Source organism: Bradysia coprophila, unplaced genomic scaffold (assembly GCF_014529535.1).
Source record: "Bradysia coprophila strain Holo2 unplaced genomic scaffold, BU_Bcop_v1 contig_350, whole genome shotgun sequence".
NCBI lineage: Eukaryota > Metazoa > Arthropoda > Insecta > Diptera > Sciaridae > Bradysia > Bradysia coprophila.
In genome coordinates this window covers 8,838,924-8,862,548 of record NW_023503608.1, presented here as the reverse complement: position 1 = coordinate 8,862,548, position 23,625 = coordinate 8,838,924, and the positions used below count along the sequence as shown (strand labels likewise).

General features: G+C 30.7%; 1 protein-coding gene across 2 annotated transcripts in view; it reads left to right on the top strand.

The window, feature by feature from the left end:
* The first annotated feature begins 432 nt into the window (after nucleotides 1-432).
* The window catches only part of LOC119080707 (homeobox protein araucan), a 46,270-nt gene continuing 23,077 nt past the window's right edge, over nucleotides 433-23,625 (top strand). The window contains exon 1 of one of the 2 annotated variants that reach the window (XM_037189167.1): nucleotides 433-1,355. In XM_037189167.1, the coding sequence (XP_037045062.1) occupies nucleotides 1,257-1,355 (99 nt within the window). In that variant the 5' untranslated portion in view covers nucleotides 433-1,256. Of the gene's footprint in view, nucleotides 1,356-22,924; nucleotides 23,063-23,625 lie in introns of those variants that run through there. The other variant, XM_037189168.1, reaches the window with a different exon arrangement.

The following is a 23,625-nucleotide window of genomic DNA, read 5'->3' as shown; positions in this document are numbered from 1 at the left end:
ACTACAAATACAAATACAATTGTCAAGCAATAAATTCCGAAAATATGTTCAGAACTAGTAAATACAAAAGAGGGGGCTTAAGAGTTCACACACCACCAAAAAGAAACGATATCCAACAGAAAGAAAGAAAACAAGCATAAAGAGAAACGCAGAAAATGAACTGGCAGAACCGAGTCTCGGAAAAGTGTCGTATGTGTGTTTTTTTTATACATATATATTAAACGCTGGTTGTACAAACCAAAAGTGTATACACGATAAAAGGAGGTGTCAACCATCACCTCACCTCCTCCCCGACCGAACAACATAGTTTTATTATGATTCAAACATTTTATGTATAATATTAATAGCGGGGTTTGTGTGTATAATGTGTGTATACATATAATGTACAATCTAGACGAGTGGAAATCTGATTCAGTGCCGGTTTTTCTATGTATTGTTGTAATACTCGATGCGATGTTTTGTTGTGTTGTGTTGTGAACTGTGTAGTGGCAATTATCTACCAGGTGACATACAACGGAGAGCAGTGAAGTTTTGGCTACCGTGCCACGCTTGCTTAACGTTTTAACTGGTCTACTCTCGTATATATTTATTATTATTGAATGTGAATCGATGTAAAAATTTGTTGATATTGTTATTTTAAACGTGTTTAACAAATTTTTTTTATACAATTTATATTGAAATCGGAAATCCAAGCGTTACCGCCGCAGAATATTGTAATAATAATTTTATTTGAGTATAAGTTTCTGTGTAAGAAAATATCAGAAGTTTTGTTTTAATTGACACGGTACACTAACGGAATAATAACTTAAGTATAAAATTACTTAGAGTTGCAAGAGAACTCGTTTCAATTTTTTTTTAATTAAAAAAAAACTTTGGTTTTGAGTTTTCATAAAATTGTGCAATAAAAGTGACATTGCACATAAAAAAAATTGTTTTTCATAAATGAAATGTGACTTCGTATAATTCAAGTCATTATCTAGTCGGTGTTTTAAAAAAACCATTAACTGAAGATTTTGCGAATATAATAAAATACATTCCAAGGATTATTGTTGAAAATTTTCGAGTGGAACAAATTCAATTGACGAAAGCAGAAAAAAAAATTATAGAAGAACGTGTTATGCATCTACAGTGTACACATGAGTGAAATGATAATAATTTTACGCTGAAAAATAACTAAAAGCAAAACGATTTTTTTTTGATCGATTAAAAGTTTAATGTTTACAATCAGTATGGTTTGTACATTAAAATCATAGTGAATGATTGAAACAGTGAGCCGTGATAATCGGCGAACAATATTTATCGGAGAGAAAAACATGTCACATTTTCCTTTCCGGGGATCGCCAAGTAACACACAGGTTAGTTGAATTTGATTTTTTACGGTTTTAACTTGAGCACAGTGATGAGTGGTTTCTGGATAGATGTCTCTAATCAACTAAATAAAAAGGAAAATTAAACTCTATCACGATTGTCAGTAGAGAAAAATCAATAATTTTGAAATGAAAGTTTTTCTATCGGAAAAAAGTTTCCGGTAAGTTTTGCATTGTTTTCCATTGCCGTCGCTAATCGTATTCTAATAAGAATTTTGTCTTCTTATTTGCTTTATATAAATGAGTACTGGTTAGTGAAACTTGATTTCTAATTAGTAGAATAACTCAAACGTGGGAAAAAACTGGTTCAAAATTTTCAAACGTAAACAAACGCATGGCAATTTTGTCAGAAGTGTAACAGCCTCGAGTACCAGTTAGCTTAATACACTTAATGTATGAAGCTTTATCGATCAATGTTTCTAATTGTTTTTGACCTTCAAAGATAAAAAATATTTGGAAGATATATGAAACCGTATCAACTAAACTCTTCCAAACGGCTGGCTTTTGCATCTGTTAACGACTGTGACAACAAAAGTGAGTAAAAAATTCTTGCTGATAGGTTGTTACTGGTAGAAAAGTTTATGTTAAATGAAGTAGAAGATTTTGCATCGATCTGTCAATCTTTGATCGAAAAATGTAATCGAGTCGAAGTAATAATAATTGCCGTTTGTGAAAGATTAGGGTTTATTTGACTCGTGACCGGAAATTGATTCAAGTAGAACATATTGTAGAGAATACTTCAATATAACGAAAATTATGTCAAAACGAAGAATTGCTGCAATGTAGTCCGCGTTGTAACAATATGGTCATTGAATGCATTAATTTTAACATCAAATAACTCCAGTCAATGTTTCATGAGCACACATGGTTTCACTCTCGTGCGATTTCGGTCTCATAGAAAAGAACTTAAAATTTAATTCTGATTTCAAAAAATAAGTTAAAACAGACTGTTAAACTCATGTTACACTTGTGGTAAGAACACATGCGGTCAATTTGGTTCGCTTATTTTTTATAAAATGTTAAACAAATGAGCTTGTCCAATCTAATTGATTGTCTTAATGAAAAAAGCGATTCATACCAAAAAATATCACACCAACTAAAAAAAGGCGAAACGATTAGAACTTCATCATAATATCAAGAGAATGAACCGGAATGAATATGTTCTAAAAATAAAAAAAATAAAAACTTTTTGAACACTGACAAAAAAGCAGTGATAAAGATGAAAGATGACATAATGTGTGTAGGTGCAAAGACATTATTATACTCCTAATTACACATGTGATATGCGAATGAGACGACGAGGAAAACATTTCGAATTATAACTATTGGAGACAAAAAACAAAATATTAAATTGTTTCGTGTTGTAGAACAAACAAAATGCTCGGATGTAGTGTTGAAAAGATGATGCTAATGGGATTTTGTTTGGTAACAAAATGAAAATTGCTTTCGGTTATTATTTTTGTTGAAATATTTATTTTGGTGACACAAAACGAAATCTGTTTGAGGTGAATTTGAAGAAGCCAAATTATTTTTTCCATTCAGTTTTTCAGTCGTCCAAGCTCATACAAATTCACAATGTTCGTCATTCGGCATACAGTTGAGGCCAGAAACTGTTACAACAAAAACGTCATTGCATTTTCAATTCTGTTTTTTTTTTCTCTCCTGTTCTTCATGAATTGATAAGTTTAAAACTCATAAATTAGCCATATGTTATCTAAAGTATGCATAAAATACTTTTCAAACAACACACTAAACGACTGGGTAGCATTCAGCTACTCTATGTGTTATTAATTGGTTTTAGCTCTTCGCGACTTCACGCTGTTCAATGCCTGTTTCAGTTAATAAACTTTTGCATTGAAAGAAAGCGTCGCGGTTTTTTATTTCTCAGTTTTTTTTTTCTTCGTTTATGCTGTGTTGGAAACATCTTAATTGTGACAAAATGAATTTATGAACATAAAAAGACATTTAGTAGTAACATAAAGAAATTATTCGACTGTTAAAGTTAGTCAATAAATTTGACTGGAAATGGAGAATTTTTAATTTATTTACGAGTTTATGGTGTGAAGATGAAGAATTATGATTCAGTCTTGTGGTTCAATACGAATAATCGGATGTTTTCAGTGAAATACATAATAATTAAGCCAAGTTTCAAGGGAAATTCAAGTTAATCTTATGATGGTGTAACATTGATCATAGATAATTAGTAGCACTGGTGGTCTGCCGTAACAAATATTAAGTTTCATTGCGATGGTATAAATGTTTGTTGTAGATAGCTTTTCAATGTTCACGAAATGGAACAAAAATTACTCTTATATCTTCCATTCATCTGCTATCAACAATGATGACAATAATAAATGAGGAATTTTAGCTAAAATTGGTCTCGTTTATATCAAATTGTATGCTTCAACAAACGAAGTAAAAGATTTTTTTTCCAAACATAACGCAAAACAGGTTTAGGTGCTAGGGCAACCGCCCTATCTACTTACACTAACATAACGCGATGCGTCAAACAAAAGAAGTAATCGATTTGACGATTAACTTGCCGTCGTACCGTTCACCGTTTCGTCAATTTAAAACTGAGAATTTTCATCGCACTCCCTTCCCTTCATTCGCATCAAAATAAATAAAAATAAAATACCTCTAAAGACCATACGACATAATCATAATTATCGCACCAAATAGCAATCGATAATGCGTTAAATTCACGTTTTACAGTTCGGAATTGTAAACGCTCTGCGGTAGGTCCAGCTAATTTCAAAATATAAATTGCATTACGAGAACAATTATTAACAAAACATCGCACTCCGTAATTATACGTACATAAGTGTACAATAAAACATATTCGAATTATTATAACAAAACAAGGCTGATTGTTTATATCAAAATAAAACACTAAACACATAACAACAATATTGCACTATAAACTATAAAAATACGGTGCAGCATTAGCTTTGAATGTTAAAATTTGTGTAGCGAAATATGATTTATGGAAATTAACATGACTCTCAATGCTGCCGATAACAAAGTCATTATGGAAAAAATACGGTTTTGTTGAATGGTTTAGGTTATTAGATCTATTTTAGTGTTTCGTGTTACATTTTACGTATAATCATTGAAGCACTTTTTAACATTTGACTCGAGATATAAAATGGAGAATAGAGGAAGATATAGTTTCCATTTTCCAAAGAAAAATAGAGAACTTTAGCAAATCACACAATAATGACAAAACCAATAATTTCCAACAATAACGAAAACGATATTGACACGGAAAAATTTTATCATTGTGAATGAGGCCAGTTGTTCACAAATCATGGTGTGTTACGTAGTGGTAGAATTCCAACTTTCTTGTGAAAGTACTTTAACAAAAATTAAATTAAAATAGAAAAATATAATCTTTCGGGTTGAACTTTTCTATACACTGCCGTATGGGATACCGGTAACTCTGATACGAAAATGCGTGTATCTTGGTTGGAATACCGGCATCAGTGATAAAAAATGCGTGTATCTCAGTTGGGATACCGGTCTCCCGGTAAAACTAAAAGGAAAATCCACATTTTCTAGGTCGGGATACCGGTATCTCTGATACGAAAATGCGTGTATCTCAGTTGGGATACCGGCATCCGTGATACAAAATGCGTGTATCTCAATTGGGATACCGGCATCTGTGATACAAAATGCGTGTATCTCAATTGGGATACCGGTATCCCGGTATAAATAAAAGGAAAATCCACACTTTCTAGTTCGGGATACCGGTATCACTGATACAAAATGCGTGTATCTCAGTTGGGATACCGGCATCTGTGATACAAAATGCGTGTATCTCAATTGGGATACCGGTATCCCGGTATAAGTCAGGAAAATCCACATTTTCTAGGTCGGGATATCGGTATCTCCGATACAAAATACGTGTATCTCAGTTGGGAGACCGGCATCTGTGATATACAAAATGCGTGTATCTTAGTTGGGATACCAGCATCTGTGATACAAAATTCGTGTATCTCAATTGGGATACCGGTATCCCGGTATAAGTCAAAGGAAAATCGGCATTTTCTAGGTCGGGAAATCGGTATATATCTGATACGAAAATGCGTGTATCTCAGTTGGGATACCGGCATTTGTGATACAAAATGCGCGGCGCGAAATTACTAGCTATCGCATTGCCACAGTTTATATAGACACCCGAAAAAATATTTTTTCTTTTTGAATTTAATTTTTGTTAAAGTCTGAATTCTACCACCACATAACACACCATGATTTGTGAACATATTTACCCATCCCGCCTCATTCACAATGATAAAATTTTTCCGTGTCAATATCGTTTTCGTTATTGTTGGAAATTATTGGTTTTGTCATTATTGTGTGATTTGCTAAAGTTCTCTAATCTATTTCGTTTTGACATAATAATAGCAGAGACTGAATTTCTTGTGATTCCAAACTCTTAGGTAAGAAATGAACAACAAAAAAACACTGAAAATATCCTCATTCGAAAACCGTGAAGTTGATATATCGATCGGAATTGACATACCGTCGGTAGAATGGGAACTAAATAAAACTGATGAACTTATAACGCATACAAACAATTTCGACTCGAGTATAATGAGCACGATACGAAGAAATATTTTAATTAATTTCACCTAGCTACTTAAATTAACGTATTAGTATCGCATATTTTACGTATTATAATTGAAACAGGCTCGTTTCATCGGCTTCTTTCTATTTAATTGCTTTCACGGAATGTCCCAACCACATATTAATTTAATTACTTTCAAATTAACGCATTCCTCACTATATTTTTTTCTCCGCCGATCCAAGTTGTAAAAGTTATTTTTTTCCGTATTTCTTATACCATCTGTCACATACAAAACATATTCTATTTAAGTCATTTAGACCGCACTCTGCAACACTGTACATAACGTCAACATCCATTTGTACCACATTATATGCACATACCTATAGATGTGTGTTTGGAGTATACCTAGCGCTCGGTATTATAATATATATATTTGTGTGAAACCTTGAACGTGGTTACGTTCCATTCAAATCGGTATCAACACCAAACTATGCCTGAACGATGTCCTATACTATTCTGGTTATTTTACACAAATCTAAATTCTCAACGTATCACAATTAGATAATTAATTCGAAATAACATAAATTTATCGGAGATTTGTTGTTGTTGTTGTTCTTTTCTAATTCTTGTTTCTCCATTGATGAGGAATATAATTTCGAATGGATGGATGCTAAGTATGGTGGTAGCTTGTATATGCTAATTGAATTTTTATAGTTTTGTGTTTTCTTAATACATTTTGTTGTTGTTGTGGTCTTTCTAAAGAATGACATAAAGATTTCATGTTAGATGAAAAATCAGAAAGCATTTTTCTTGTTACAGGTTGGTTAATAAATGCTATAAATTTTGGAAATCGTCTGTACGGTTCAGTTTAAAAATCGGATTATGTGTATCGAATGTATTTTAATTCATCGACAATTATCACTCTGTCACGTGACTCGTATGCACGATGACATTCAGCATTTAACATAATCTGAAGCGATTGTTTCGGATGAAAAACCGAATAAAAAATAACCGAGAGCCATCTACGAGTTATTTAGGAAACGGCTAGGTATGGGCATATGTTATCGATAATTGTGGCGATAATAGGCGATGTTCTCTTGTCAGTGCTCTATTTATATGACGAAAAGTATAAAATGCATCTGATGAAGTACAAGATTTGGTGTCAACCACTCTACGGAACATTCAACAAACGAAGTAGCAGATTTCACCATTGCCAAAAATTAGTAAAGTAAAAGATTACTGAGGAAATTTGTTGACTTCTGGTCTTTCTCATTTATTGTGTATAAAGTCAGCATTTTTCTGGTATGAAGCACCAGAACAGAGAAGGCAGTAAATTTTAATATATCTGCCAGCTTGAACACTATAAATTCAAAGATTTTATTTCTTCACTTCCGGTTAAACAATTTCTTTATAAAAATATTTAAATTTTTCTTTTAAGTGTACGTCAATTTTCAACATTTATCGCTACAATAAAAACAACGAACAATCTACTCAATTGAACGTCTCGATCGGTTTCATTTTTTTTCCCATCAATGCATATACAGCTAATTACAACGGATAGGACTTCTTCCCTCACTGTTAAATTGTGTTGACAGTTTTCAAGGTGTTTCAACGTTGTGAGCTGTGACATATTTCGGTATGGTACAACACAACTGATTCTCATTAACTAACTAAAAATCTGAAAATGTCAACCATTGCTAGAATTTGTTGGTTTTGTGTGGACAGAGAAAACGCCCTCAGAAAATCATTTGCAATTAAGTAATGAGTTTTGGAGTAAAAAAAAGTGTAGCTTTTTAAATGTCTTGCTGTGTCTAGAGGTTCAAAAGACATAAGGTGCAGCACAAGAATGCATTTGAAAGTCCCCTCTATTGAAGACAATAGTTTATTATCGACTCTATGACTTGAAAAATTATAAAGCAACTGACCAAAAATCCCACACAAATGTGGAATCGAACTCAACTTACTGCCTAAGAATTTCAATAACGCGAAGAGGGTATATAACATTGGCAATAAAATTTTATCGAATTCTCATGTTATACTCATATTATTGTTCGGTGATGTATTTCTCCAGTTTATAAATTTTTAATCGCAGCGAAAAAAAAACAACAACAACATCAACATCCAATTCATAAAATGGTTCGTCAGACGTTTGATAAAATATTTTGTTTAAACTAAAAATAATAATAAAAACACCGAGCTAAGTGGTTTTTTTTCGGAGATTTTTCGTTTGATAAAAATTTTTATTTTTGTTTTTTACATTCAATTTTCATAAAAGATCTTGTTTCGACCATTAAATATCAAACTACCAAATTTGGCTGTTCACATTTTTTTTTCTTCTCTTCTTCAAAAACATCGACGAGATGACATAAATTTATTGATAAAAGTAATTAAGTCGATAAAAGAATATTTCGAACATGTGTTTCTAAATGTAGGTTTAATTAGAATTATAATAATATTATTTTTCTTTCGATTTTTGATGAATTATTTTAGTTTTATTATGATAAACGATACACGGATTTTGCATTAAAACTAACGTATGGTAAACCGAAGGTCAATAAAGATATATGTGTATGCAGATCTTTGCGACAAATGATAGATATGATTTATAAGTCATATCATTGTGTGTAGGCAGTTACAGTGTTGTACTGTGTGTTCAATCAGCAATAATAATTTATTACTGACTACCTGGTACTTGGTATTATAGAGCGAAAAATGTGTTTTACATAATTCAAAGTGAAGAAAAATGTTACTTTTGTCTAAATACAAGCCGCAGGAAATAATTACTTAGCTTCGTTGTGACTACAAACTTCACTCTTGTCAAAATTTTCTATTTTGATCTCGTGATTTACTTACATCACTGTACATTCCTGAGACTGAACAAAACGAGTAGGATCTGCAGGTGTAAGAAAGGAGACAAAATCGCATAAATGTCATTCACTGTAAACAAGTTCCTCAGTGTAAGCATAAAAAACTAGTAATTTTTGTGTAATCCCAATGAAAATCCTAGACGTAAATGACAATGAAATGATAGTCAAACCCTAGTTTTGATTCAAAACTTTTGAACTTTAAATTGTTTTTATTTTAAATGAATACACAATGAATACTCTGCGTTCAAATTGCAAAAAAAGGATTATACCAATCGTATAAACCTAAAACACGCAACATAACGTAACTATAAATAACACCGTGTTTACGGTACTGTTATAAAAAACTGTTAACTTTGTTGTTTAGAGGTTCGTAGGTATATACCATTATACCATTGAGCCGGCACGATGGATAATTCTTCATCGACACATAATAAAAAAACGCAGCTGATTGCTAATACCTTAAATTTACTTTTGATATAAAAAAAATGTTAACAGACGAACTCATTTTAATTTCAATAATCATCCGAACCGAATTCACAGAACCTAAACAATAATTGTTCGCTTTTTTTCATATATTTATATTCAAAAACTAAGCTAAACCAATAAATTATACTTAAACACATTTATTGTGACATTTAAAATGAAAAATGTTTCTAAATCCTCCGTAACACTGATCAAATACTATAATACCAAACTGAAAACATCACTTCCTATCCTATTATAGTTCTCTCTGGCTGGTAAATAAACTGCGACCACTCGCTTTGTATAGCCTTCGATGTACAACCATGTAAAACTGTCGCTTCGTTGTATTATATATATTTACAAAAATATAACATAGACGAGACACGGATACACTAAAAGTGAGGTATAAAAATTATAGATGAATAATGGATTGAACCGCATCGAAATCATATATATGCGTTTCGATAAACCATAATCGAAGCTTGTGTACAAGAACAATAAAATATAAAAATAAAAGCAACGATAGTCATTGTGTATGTATACTGTTGTTGGGTAATGTTCCAGGGATTGGTCTGCATATAATATGGGAGAATCGATTGGAAAGCAAACAAAATAAAAATTATTGAAAATCTATACAAACTAAAGCAGCAAACGAATATTTATAGTAAATTTAATAAATCGTTATCTAAATACAGCTTGTCCTTCGAATCCCTTTTCGGGACTTTTTCGAAAAAAAAAAACATCATTTGTTTTGCGGTCATGAGAAGAATATAGCGCATTAAACGATGATGGTTTATCATTTATAATTCTGTGATGCTCATAAAAATCGTAATTTCATCGGTGGTTTAGATGATTTTTCCGGTTTTGGGGTGAGACGGTTGATGCATCATGTCTCTTTAATGCTATTTATTTCTGTTTGTTGATAAAACGAATAACTGAATGGGCTCAAATTGAATTAATAATCTTTAACGTTTCACGGGCTATCGAATCTGATACTTCGTTTGATGGAAGTTTTTGTGAGGAAATCTTTTACTTCATTAGTCTTAACATACATTTTACTATAAGAAAACAAAATTGTCAGGGCTCATCGCTTATTTTTGTCGTAGATTCAGATTACAGATGACACACGCGTCCAAAAAAAGTTTTTTTGGAAATGCTCCTACTGAGCTTTAAATCATTTTTGCTGTATTTGTTCACAGAAACAATTTAAGAATTGCAAACCACGACACCAGCATCATTGTTCATACGATTTTTTCTTTCATGAATGAAACTTGATTTCATTCACATTCGTTGTTTTAACGATTTATTGTAAAATAAAAAAAACGAGAAAACAAAATAATCTGTGTCTGGTCTCAATACATTTTTTTTGTATATCATCACAAAAATATACAAAGCATTTAGTATACCTAACACCATATTGCAAGTAGATTATAAAATTCCTTCTGTGTGTGGCTTTTCGCACAACAGAGACACATTATAAAAGTTTATTTATTGAACGGATGTCGATGTTGGTGTTAAGATAGTGGAACAAAAAAAAAAACTCAAACGGCAACAACTAAAAATGCCTTTTTTCCTCTAAGTGATCCTTCGCAACAGAAACATACAACAATCAGATAAATTATTTTTTTTCTCTTTCGTTTTTATGTGTGAATGAATCGGACGATGTCAGTATTTTATTTTATAATTCGAACGATCTTCAAACAATGAACATTGTGGCCATTTAAAGTGTATCAAAATCAATAATGTGTATACATAAATGTATAAAATAATACGACAACCAAGCAATATATTCCCGTAAATGATTTTCAAAAAAAAACTGCTGCAATAAACAACAATTTTTCGGTCAGCAAAAATATCGAAAATCGGAGTATAATTTCCGAGGTAATTATTTTATTAATGAAATAGTATAGTATTGCATCACGTACATATATTCGCGTAAAATGAAAAATGCGTTTACAATAATACATAATCGTACAATAAACCGACAAAATAAATTTTGCCAAAACAATTTTTTCTACCTCTCAGCGATTTAATTGACGGAACAAAATGTCAATTATTTTGTATATACAAAAAAAAATCGAACATATTGAACGAACCAAACCGATTTGCAAAAATAATATTTAAAAAAAACCCTAATGCATTAAATATATATATATAATATAGCCAGGATCATCAGCATTTTATCGTGTAGTTATAATTAATGTTCCTTTTCAGTATTTCATATTTTCGGACAGTTTTATACTCAAATAATATTCTCGGTTCGGTTTATTTTTTGTGCTTTTAATTTTTGCAATTTCCTGCGTAAATTGTTTATTATTTGAAAAACATCATTCGATTTTATATGTTTGACCAAAAGTTTTTAATTAAAATATTTTTATTTATTCATTAATAGTCGTTTTGGTCATATTTCCTCCAAAATTTAAACATATATTTGAACTAAAATAAAACAGTTCGCCAGTTTGCGTATCTCAGCTCAGTAGTTCTGTGACAGCCATATCTTCAATGAAACTATGTAAACTATTTTTTCTACCACTACTACCACACAGCTTAACAAATTATACAAGTTCCACAAACTTAACAAGTTCCACAAACTGAACAATTTCGACAAACTTAACATATTCAACAAACTTAACAGATTCCACAAACTTAACAAACTCCACAAACTTAACAGATCCAACAAACTTAACTAATTCCAAAAACTTAACAAATTCCACAACCTTAACAGATTCAACAAACTTAACAGATTCCACAAACTTAACAAGTTTCAAATATTTAACATGTTCCACAACTTTAAGAAAGGTTCTTCAAATTTAACATATTCCACAAAAATTTTTAATCACCTTAACAAGTTCCACATAGACCACGCATATTCCTTGGAACTTGAAGTACAAGATTCGGTATTTACTTAAAACAACAAACAAAATCATTGAATAAAACACCTTTTAATTCTAGTACTTCAAGGTTGCTCTTACATCTTAAATGGATGCTCGAATCATTACAAAACTAAAATATAATTTTATTGGATGCATCATTACTTTTTAATTTTTGCATATTGATTGCTGTGAGACTGGAGTTTCATAAATGATTAAACAATATTGGCATTGGCCAATTTATTTGATGACGATGAACCAAAGCATATTGTAAAAAAAGAAAGATTTTTTTCTAAGTAATCACGCGGAATTGTGTTGTATCTTAATTATTTACCGTGCGAAAACCGAGGTGAAAACTAAAATCATCTCAACAATGGAAATATTGATTGATGGAACGGTGAACAAAAATATATTAAAAATGTCCATTAATTAACATCCCATTTCAACGATCAATTTAATGTCATCGTCTATCAGCACATAAACATTTGAAAATGTCTATCCGCATAACAGAAAAAAAAAATGTTTCGTTTTTTCATCTTTAATGTAATAATTCACATCCACATTTTATTCACATATCATTCACCTACAACATATTATATCCCCATATATACACAACACGAATGAAAGAAAAAAAAATATTCATCGAAAACATAATATAATTTATGAATCATCTGAACAACACAAAGCTCAACTAATTCGTTGTAGCTTCTTTTCTATTTTATTGAATATAAATATCAGTGTTAAGTAGTAGTCGTTTTATTAAAATATTTAAATCCCGAACTCTTTGCTCAGATTTAGACGGTTGGTGTAAAAGAAGACGAAAGAAAAAAAATTATTAATAATTTTGTTTGATATGAAGCAGCAATGATGATGAGTTGAATGAACAAAGCACTGAAGAAAAAAAAATGATCGAAGAATGAATATATGGTTTGCTCAGAACAAGAAAATGATATAGAAGTCTTTAGAGATGTTTTATAGAAAAACACATTCCACAGACGAAAATACATCATAATTCATTCTTCATTTTATAATATTATTATATGTGGATTTTGTTTGAATTATAAAAAAGCGCGCACTAAAGAAATTGTTCGAGCAATGGAAATAATATCATGGAATAAAGTGTTGTGTTTTCGGTGTCTAGAAATTGATATGTTCAAGAATCGGAGAGTATTACAAACGTATTTTATATATATATTTGAACGCGAGAAGGATTTTTATTACCGGTTTTTCATTCCACTTAAAATGTATAAGACACGTTTCTTAAATGTGTAAAATTTATAATATTTTCATATTTGTATAAAGTAGCTGATTATTATTAATTTATTTTCTTGTAAATGTATAAATCATTTTTTTTCATTCTCTTGATTCGATGATTTATTTTTGTGCTAATGGATTAAATAGAAACATTTTCTTTATTCGGTACACTGTTCTGTCTCGAAAGATTGTACGATTTGGATGTGTGTTTGTTTTTTCGTCTCTCCTTTCCATCATAATTGTTATCTTTGACTGTTTAAGTTTATGAAATATGATGTATGATTGCTTGCTTAAAGGTCATGTTTTGTTTGATGTTATTCAGTGACCAGACCAATCCTTATTTTAATGTTTTTCGAAAATAATAACAAGATTACAATCGTTAAAATAGTTCAAAAACATGTAACATATTTTTATGTTGTACATCGAATATAATAATGTGAATGTAGGTTTCAATAAGAATTAATTGCTCTCTGTTTGCTTTCAGAAAAAAATTTCTTGTCAGACATAATTTTGGGTATTGTATGGTGAGACAAATCGTAAAACTACTATAAGACTAAGAGGCCTAAGAGGTTTATTTCTCCAACCATGTTCAGGTCGACCTGATTTAGTTCTGGTTAACATGAATCTGATCTAGACCTGAACACTAATTTAATGCTTCCGGGTTCAAGATAAATGACCATGAACCCGAAATTTATGACCATAGGTTCTGTCGCGTTCTCGTTTAGTTTAATCTAAATTTCTCTGAAAAATTCATGTTAACCGGACCTGAACCTGAACTTAAATCACATGCTCTCTATCTATACTTTGCCCTTTTCAAAAAAACCTTTTCATTTCCGAACGAAAACCTAACAGTCGATTATCATACTGATCCGTCGGTCACTGCATTACCAAATTTTTATTTGAAATTCCCGATATAGCAAAAAAAAAGCATAATCGAGAACACAACGTTTCAATGTTCATGAAATCGTCTTCAACAACATATTTTCCATGCATTTGACTTTAAATTAACCGCAAAATTTAAAATATTTACTCTAAGCAAATATAAATAAAAGAACGGCCCTTGTTTGTCTGGTAACGCAAAGTATTTTTTTTTCTCGATAAATAATTACAACCATATATAGAGAGGGAACATCACATAATCATATTTCACATTGTGTGCATTTGCTGAGATTTAGCCAAACCGTTTTAATATTTTGTACAAAAATGTGTAAACAGTTTTTAGAGATTTAAAAATGAAATAAATGTACACATTTCTCGTGTTTACTCAAATGTTCGAAATGGTTATATTTGTATGGCATATTTTCGGGGTTTTGCACACAAAATATATTCTCTCGTTTTGTCTCCTTATAGAAGAAAACAAACAACATATTCACATGTCGTCTATGAATTATTATAAGTGCAAAATTTACTCTTAAAACACAGCTAACTAACCAGAAAACGGAAAATTATTTATGCATACGACTCACTATATTATACATCGTATATTTAGCATATAAAAGTGTCCAAATCGGAAATATTATATTTCGTACGCACAGCAGAAAGTCCGGAAATTGCCATTTGTAATGTTATAAGTACATGTTTGTGCGTTCGTTGTTTTGCTTCTTCGTATTTTTTTTATAATTAATAATCATTTCGTAGAAGCTATACGTTTGTATAGTTAACAGACATTAAAAATGTTGGTCAAGCCATTTGTCTAGTGTGTTATTTTGCTTCCCAAAAAAAAATTATTTAATAATTTCACTCACGTAAGTATTAATCAAATTTAATATTTTATTATGTTTTCTGAACGATTATATCTGGGTTTTCATGTTTCCAAGCCTACATATGTTTAATTAGCTCATCGTCTGAGTAATAATGTTTGTTATGTTTCGTGCATATAACAGCGACACTTTGATTTAATGTGGGCTGGAATACCAGATAGAACAAAGGTAATTGAAATGTTTTGTTGGCTTTTTAATAGTAAATTACAACGTTAATGATTAGAAACCGAAAACGTGATTCGTATGATAAAGTGCGTAAAAATAGAACCTTAGTTTAGGACATTAACATTAACATTCTGTCGGATAAAACATGCTTAATCCGACTTGGATGGTTACAGGTCATCACATTGTTGCCTACTTGAAATACCTGAAGTCTACACTAAAACTAAAATAGAAGTCTGTTAGACCTTTAATATTTTATTAGACAGTAGCAAGGAAACGATGTGCCGTTATTTATAATAGATCACCAGACCCAGAAAGAATCTTTTCCAAAAGTAATTTAAATGTTTTCAGGTAGTCATCTGTTGTTAAAAACGGCGATAAAAATAAATCGTGAGATCTCATTCGTGTCATTTATACAGTATGTAAAAACAAACGAAGTAAAAGACTTTGTTATCAAAAGAAGTAGCAGATTCTTATATTGTAATACGCTTGACTTTTCCGTTAAATCAAGACTTTAGTGTACGATTTTAACCAATCTACAGAAGGATTTCAAAGATTGCATGAATTCAATGCGTCTGACAGGAAAACGTGCCCATAGCCCACACTGTATGCAAAAACATTCTATTCGTTTTTATTGAATGAATTTGTAATTCTTTTTATAGTGTAGCATTGTTCACAATATTCCATCAAATTTTATTTATTTGAGCGCTTGTTCAATAAATTTGTGTATTCAGCACTTCAGTTAGAGGTCAAAAACGTATTACAAACCATTTCGGATAGTTTTACATTAAAAGCGAAAATATATGTTGCCGTTGATATACATAAATTTTTGAGCATGCCGTTCGGTTGTGAAAAAAAAGGTAACCAAAACTCATTAATTATTTTAATTTTATTTTGTCAAAATAAATAAATTTTAAAATTAACAGTCACCTTTTAATGAGAACGAAAAAAAAGAGAGCTAACAACAACTTCACATAAATTAGCAAATTAATTTACCATTTTATAACTCAAATACACATGTATTATAAAAAGGAACATATAGAAATAGATGTTAATTCATACATACAATTCGTATATAAATTGTATGGCGATAGATAGTTGAAATGCTGAAAAGCGAAAAAAAAAGACCGTAGTACAAAACACGACTGGAAATAATATAATATGAAGAAAAATAAAGCCACAAAAGCAAATAAATGAAAAAGAAACAAATATATTCTTCGACTTGTGATTATATTTTTTTGATAACAATCTCTTAAGAAATTTAAATGGACACCGTTTAAAATATTCAAAACACTTCCGAAGCGTATTTATATTCCGTTTTACCATGTATTTTTTTAACATCTGTCTGAAGTATTTTTTTATTCGAATTAAAAGAAAATGTTTTATATGAAAATAAGGTGGATGAAGAAGACGACAAATGAAGAGGAATACAAAAAACGACTAACAGCAATAACAGGAATTTTTGGGAGAAATATATCTACATTTTAACTCACACTGAGTTTGTAACACTTTTTCGGTTGATTTTATGGCACTTTTTTTGAAAATTAACAGAGAAATAAAAATTAATCGGTGATTGGGATCAGGGTTTTTTGTTTGATTGAATTCAAATATCACTGGCACCTATTTCCTTTACCCTTTAGTTCCGTTCGTTAACAAAGACATAACGCATTGTAATTAATAACTTCGCAAGTCTATCAACATTACACCATAAAATCGGTTACTTAGTTTTACATTACACGTAGCAATTAATAGAACATCTATTACTTCATTAGTTTGAACTGATACTTTGCTATATAATTGATTACCGCACGTCATTTATTTTTGTCATCGTTGTCACCGTTTATGGCGAGGCTTTCTTCGTGAGAAGCCGATAAGTTGGCTTCCAAAGAAATGCTAAATTTCCTTGAATATCATCGATAAAGACGATTTTCTACTAACATCTCTCTCTGTCTTCATATCTTTCGAATCGAAAAAAAAACGCTTTCTTACTGTGAGAAAAATGTTATTGTTGTACAACTCACGAATACCACATTTTCAATCAATATCAAGTGTTTATATAGGACAATTCTGTTGTTATTAAATTCCATTCATTCCATCATCACTAAAATATTGTAATTACATTGAAGTGAACATTCACTTGAAAATGTTTCGAAAAATACAACAATTGTAATAACAAATCAGAAAGAAAAACAGTGTTTTGTAGAGCAGCCGTTTGTTTCTTCTGATTTTTTTTCATATATGAATTTTCGTATGTATGGCATTCGACTGATATAAACGTGGTATAGAACTTCTCTCATCTATTGTGCACATCCCATGGATGTATATAATATTTGTTGAATTCATTTAAGAGCATTTTATTAACAGCTGCCTGAATTTAATATCAAAATGTTTATGTAGACGTAGACGCAGTAAAACGATTAAGTATCCTTTAAAAAAAATGTTCCACTGAGTGTTACACTTATTATAATACAACCATTTTTATGCATCTTCTGTCATTACATCTGGTATAATGTGTACAGTTGTACATACATGCTCATGTACCTACAATTTATATTTATTCAAGTTTTTATAGGTTTTATTACTTTAATAACTAAAATAATAAATTCCGTACACAAGGGGTTACAAATGTGTATGTTAAGTTAATGGTTGATCATCATCATTATCATCTAGCGTTAGGGTATGACCGACCCAAACCATCACATTTTCATAGTATATGCAATGTAATATGTGTGCAATATTTAACGATGAAACGTATACTGTATACAGAAGGTAGGGATTAACAACGGAAAAAAAATATTTCTCGCTATGTTTACACAGGAACGAATCAGACAACGTTCTCACCTACTGTAATAAGACAGTGACATACAGTGAAATGGTTTAAATAGATTACGATTATGTATCCGTGCCTTTTCTGTTAGCATTCCGTAATCCAATGGTAAATTAGGAAGATAAGGAAATGCGATTTTTGCTACGGGTTAGCGGAATATGTATTCGTGACGGTTTTGTTTAAATCGGCTAAGAATTTCCTTTCTGAAATTGTAGGGTTAAGTGGAGCAATAGAAAGCAAGCTGAGTGATTAACCATTTACACGTGCAATTATTTCGGTGGTATACAATACATGTTATAGTCTTCAAATGGAAGTCAGGAGACGTTGTTTGAGAGATTGGGTGAGATTATGAAGGATACCTCAATTTAAATTCAGCACTCAAGAACCATCGATTTAACATATCTTCCAAATCTTATGAAAGTACTTTCTTCGTCATTAAATCTATTTAAATTCCTAGAATATGATGAAGACATCAACGAAATGTGCAACATAATTCGGTGTGCCAACAAAAAAAAAATATGGTTCATTTGCAGCCCATAGCGTCAAAGTTGGTCCTTTTTTCGGGATTTAACAAATCAGCCCTCAACAACACAATGTCTATCACATTTTATTCAATTCAATTCATTTGCTATCCAAAAAAAAATGTTTTCATGCATCTGAATGGAACTACACAAAAGGCCAATATAAACGGCACAATGGCAATTTCGAAAATCTTATTAAAATCGAACAAATGTACCCATGCTCAATGTACGTCTATATGAGCATGAGGTTACTGCAAAATATGTCTGTATAAACATATTTGGCCTGGCATGTTCAAGTACAACGCTAACTACATGCTTTTAGAAAATCCGATTTTCCATGTGCAATATTCATAACACCAAAACGTATTATTTTAATATGAAAATGAACTCGAATAACACAAAATTCTGGCAGATTTTGTGTGTTGTGAGGTTGTCAGTCAAAAAATTTATTTGTAACAATATAATTTGTGTTGATGATGTTTATATGTTAAACATTGGATGACTGAAAAATGTAACACAGTGAAAAATTGCTTTTAGTGTTAACTATTTTAAACGGTTATTCGTTTGGCGTGTCTGTTACAGAACTGAGTGTTATTTTTTTTTTGTTCCTGTCTGGTGTACATGTGAAAATTACATGAAGTTATGGTTTCGAAAATAGGCATGATATGATATTTTATCGTAAAACATAAAAGGTGTGAAAGGAATTGATGAATTAATTATGTAATTTGTTTGGATTTTTTTTTTTTTGTAGATGGGAATAATTGTTGGTATCGTTTTACATTTCATGGTATGATTTGATTAAATTGGATGTAATAGCCTTCATCATTGAATAATCTAGAATTTCATTTACTCTCCTAACAAAACCGATTTATCTCAACACTGTTCCTAAATTAATTTCCTGCTCTAATCTTAGTACCGACGACAGTCTCAATTCTTAATTATCAAGTTAGTCATACAAAACAACTTTCGATTAATATGTCCATTGACTCTCAACGCATAATATGTCCATGTTTTCGTTTGAAACATATATATTACCGTGAACGAGAACGTTAAAACCATAAAGTGTTTTTCATAGGAAGCCTATTCTTATTTATTACCATGCATATAATTAGTGGCAGAGCATTACGCATTCAAACGGTCTCTGTACTAGCAATTGATTTTAATGACTTAATTTGAAATAATACGTACGTTCGGTTGTAAAATCGCAGAGGAAAAAAAAGCAAACATATTCATAACACTGACTGTCATATATATTCGGTTCGTATAGGTATATCAAAACGAAAATGGTCATTTTTTTTTAAACCGTATGTCTGACATGTTATAATGTTTTTGTTCTTGTTCTTCTTTGCGGTTAAATTTGTAAAAAAAAATATCGTTTCACCTCATTACAAATCGAAAAGACTCGCATTAAAATGTCAACACGCCATAATGGCTATTATTACCTGTGTGCGACTCAATCAATGGCCGTTTTCTTACCCGACTATTCCTTTACAAAACAAGTACACCTCGTATTCATTTTTTTTACGAACAGAAAAAAAAATCTCATATGCATATACACAAAAACCTCTAACATTGATCAAACGTAACGACCGCCACATGAAAATTGACACCCAAATGTCGATGAAGTGTGTGGATATTATATTAAAAAAAATATATTAAATAAACTGAACATAACACAAGAAAAAATTATTTTTTTTTATTCGAAAATGCCGAACATTAAAAATATTATTATAAAAGAAAAACATGTCGATATAGGTAATTTACCATAAAAAGACGGATATATAATGGAAAATATGCCGACAAATAATATAAAAATGTTTGTATGTTGCGTGCGTCAAACAAGCAGAAATATAATAATTTTTTGGTTGAATGTGGCAGAAAATCTTGGCTTTTTCGATAAAAATTGGTTTCTGTCTCTGTCACTCTCTCTTTTTCTTCAATTTAAGACTAAAGGTACACAAAACGGAGAAGACAATTTGGTGTCAATTTCTATTTCTGAACCGAAATATTCTGATTCTTTTAAGTGCATGGGTTAATATTGGTACGAGTAAACAAACCATTGTTTGTTGAATGGATTTTTTCTCGAACGAAAAGAACACCTTGTATACCAGAGAAACTTATGTTAAAATTTTTCTATAAGTTTTAGTAGCCTCGGCTGCAGCAACGAATGTGAAAATTCAAACCTTTTAGTAACAGATACGGTATAGTCGTGTTACTTCATTCGATTAAAGCGTTTGATGAAAAATCTGTTACTTCATTTGTTTTGACATTTATTAAACACTAACATGGAACTAATTTATTACCTATCTGTCACAGACGGAAAACATATTAACAGTTTTACTATCTGATCTATTACTTCATTTGATCGAAGATTTACAGACATTGATTTCAGAAATCTTTTACTTGATTTGTTTTAAATATTTTTCCTATAGTCAGAGCTTATCATTTATTATTACTATCGTTGTCGACAACAGATGACAGCCGTCTGTAACAGAAGTGTGTCGTTATATTGGGAAATCATGAATATGTACCGAGTATCTTATTATTTTTTTCTTGAACACAGATTTCACAAACCAAATAGTTTCTGATCTATCCTACAGTGAAGTACAAAACAAATCCAACAACCTAACTGTTTGTGGTGTGGATGGGGCCACCCATCTTATACTAAAACAACCTCTAAGTAATTTTTTCTGTCACCGTACATACATACAAATTAAATATTTATGAAATTCGAGTCATAAACTGAAGCACCAGTAGTTGCACATCAAAAACAAGCCAATTTGTTCGGTAAGCGCGATAAACGAGTAAATAATTTTCAAACTTATTTAACAAAAGACTGAACGAAAAATTGTCTATTTTCGAAATTTGCATTAATTTAGCCGGCTGTACTGTCTGATTATTTGTGGCAGGATTCAGTTAGCCTTACAAAAAAATGAACATAAAATATTCGAAATGATATTCGAAATAGCCTCCAATAAATGGCAAACATATTTTTTGACTTTAAACCATACACATTCCTAAGGTGGTCATAATGAATGTTCCGTTTCGAATTTATCGTAAATTTTCTAAAGGAAAGATGACACAAATAGGATTGTGTATAAATACAAAGTTATAACAAAGCAACAACAAAATGTCCTTTATTATAAATTAATCAGATTATCGTTGCACATTTTAGTCGAATTCGTTTTTTATTATTATTAAATAACAGAAAAAGAAGAGAATAACATTGAATTGGCTACAAAGGCAATGTTTTTTTTTTCTTATTTATTCCTGAAACGATAATAATAATAATATAAAGCTGAACACGAAATAAAAATAAATAAAAATAACAATTCAAATTTGTTTCTAAGTTAATAATCCGATTAGGTATGACACGTTTCTGACAAGGAGTTAACAGAGAGAACGAAAATATGAAAAAAAATTGCAATTTAACCAGCAAAATATACATACGTGAATCCAAAACCCAGGCATTTTATTTTCAATATCAATTTAAATTGATGTTCTGTTGTACACTTTTTTTTCTCGTTCGTTCTCCTTTTGTCATATTTTTTATTCCGATAGTCTATGACAAAACTGCATAAAGCTTGAAATATTATAATAAATGGTTTAGTCTGTATAACCCTCAGTACCTTATACTATAATTGATGCCCGCGTTTGAAAAAATAAATAATTCTAACTATATGTACGTACATATATGTACGACAATGATGTTCGTAACCACGCCTTTCAGTCTGTATAATATATTATGTTTTATGTTTTTATGTTGTATGTTTATCCGATTATCACTGCTCTTCTGCTCCGTGCTTATTAAGCGCATATAATTCAGTTAAAATAACCTAAACCAACAACAACAAAACGAGGCATCAAATTATAACACAAGAAATTATATGCAAGCTAATACATAAAAATGGCGCATTCAATGCTCACCCCAGTGAATATGATACACTTTTTTTTTGGTATATATGTTTTTGGTATAGAAGAGAGACAAGAAAACATGGCATATTAGTAGGTAAAATAATATTTCGATTGAAAAAGAACAGAATTTTTTTCGGTGTATGTATTTAAGTAACTCATGTCAGTTCGGTTTTAGCTTTTGTTTAAGCCGGTTTTTGTGGAATAGTTTTCGAACAAATGTAAAATTTTCAGTTTCACTTTGTCGGAGACACGCTATATAGCATAATATTTTAAATATATAAATTTCGTCTATAAGCTTTAAGGTTTTATAAAATCCGATGTGTATTATGAATGGTTCGATAGCTTTAATTGAAAGTGATTTTTCAATGTTTCATTAAATTTTTCGAGTTTTTTTTGTATATACCGAGGGGCTTTTGTATATACATTCCCATTTTCAAAATTGTGAACTGATTAATGAATGACTGGTTCCACACCGCACCGTAAAAAGGTAAAGTTAAATACGATTTTCTGGTTCAGCAAACTTTCCATTTAAATTTTTGAATAATTTATAACAAAAAAAAAACAAATTTTCATTCCTCGTTTCGTGGTTTCGTGTGATGTGAATATGTCAATAGAAAATGCATTAACGAATAATCAAAATTACATTTATTTTAATCACCCGAGCCACACCAACAGCAAAACATACACACATTCACAACACGAAATTAAATAAATTTTCATTAATAAAACGCCCATGATTTCAATTAAACATTATCAAAAATGTTGATCAGTCTAATAAAAAAAAATAAAATTTTCCTATACACGAAGCGAAACCACCATTTTCCAACCATACATTCGATTTACATCTAAACATAAAACTCAGACCGAAACAACAACAAATTCTTTAAATTAATTACAATTACATGGGCAATGATCATTAAGTGTAGTTATCTTATGTACAATAAAAAAAAATTCAAAACTTAGACATGATTGTGATGCAAGAAATAAAGAAAATTAACACTAAAATGGCGTCTAATGCTGAGTATTAAATAGTTTTAAATTATGGAGAGT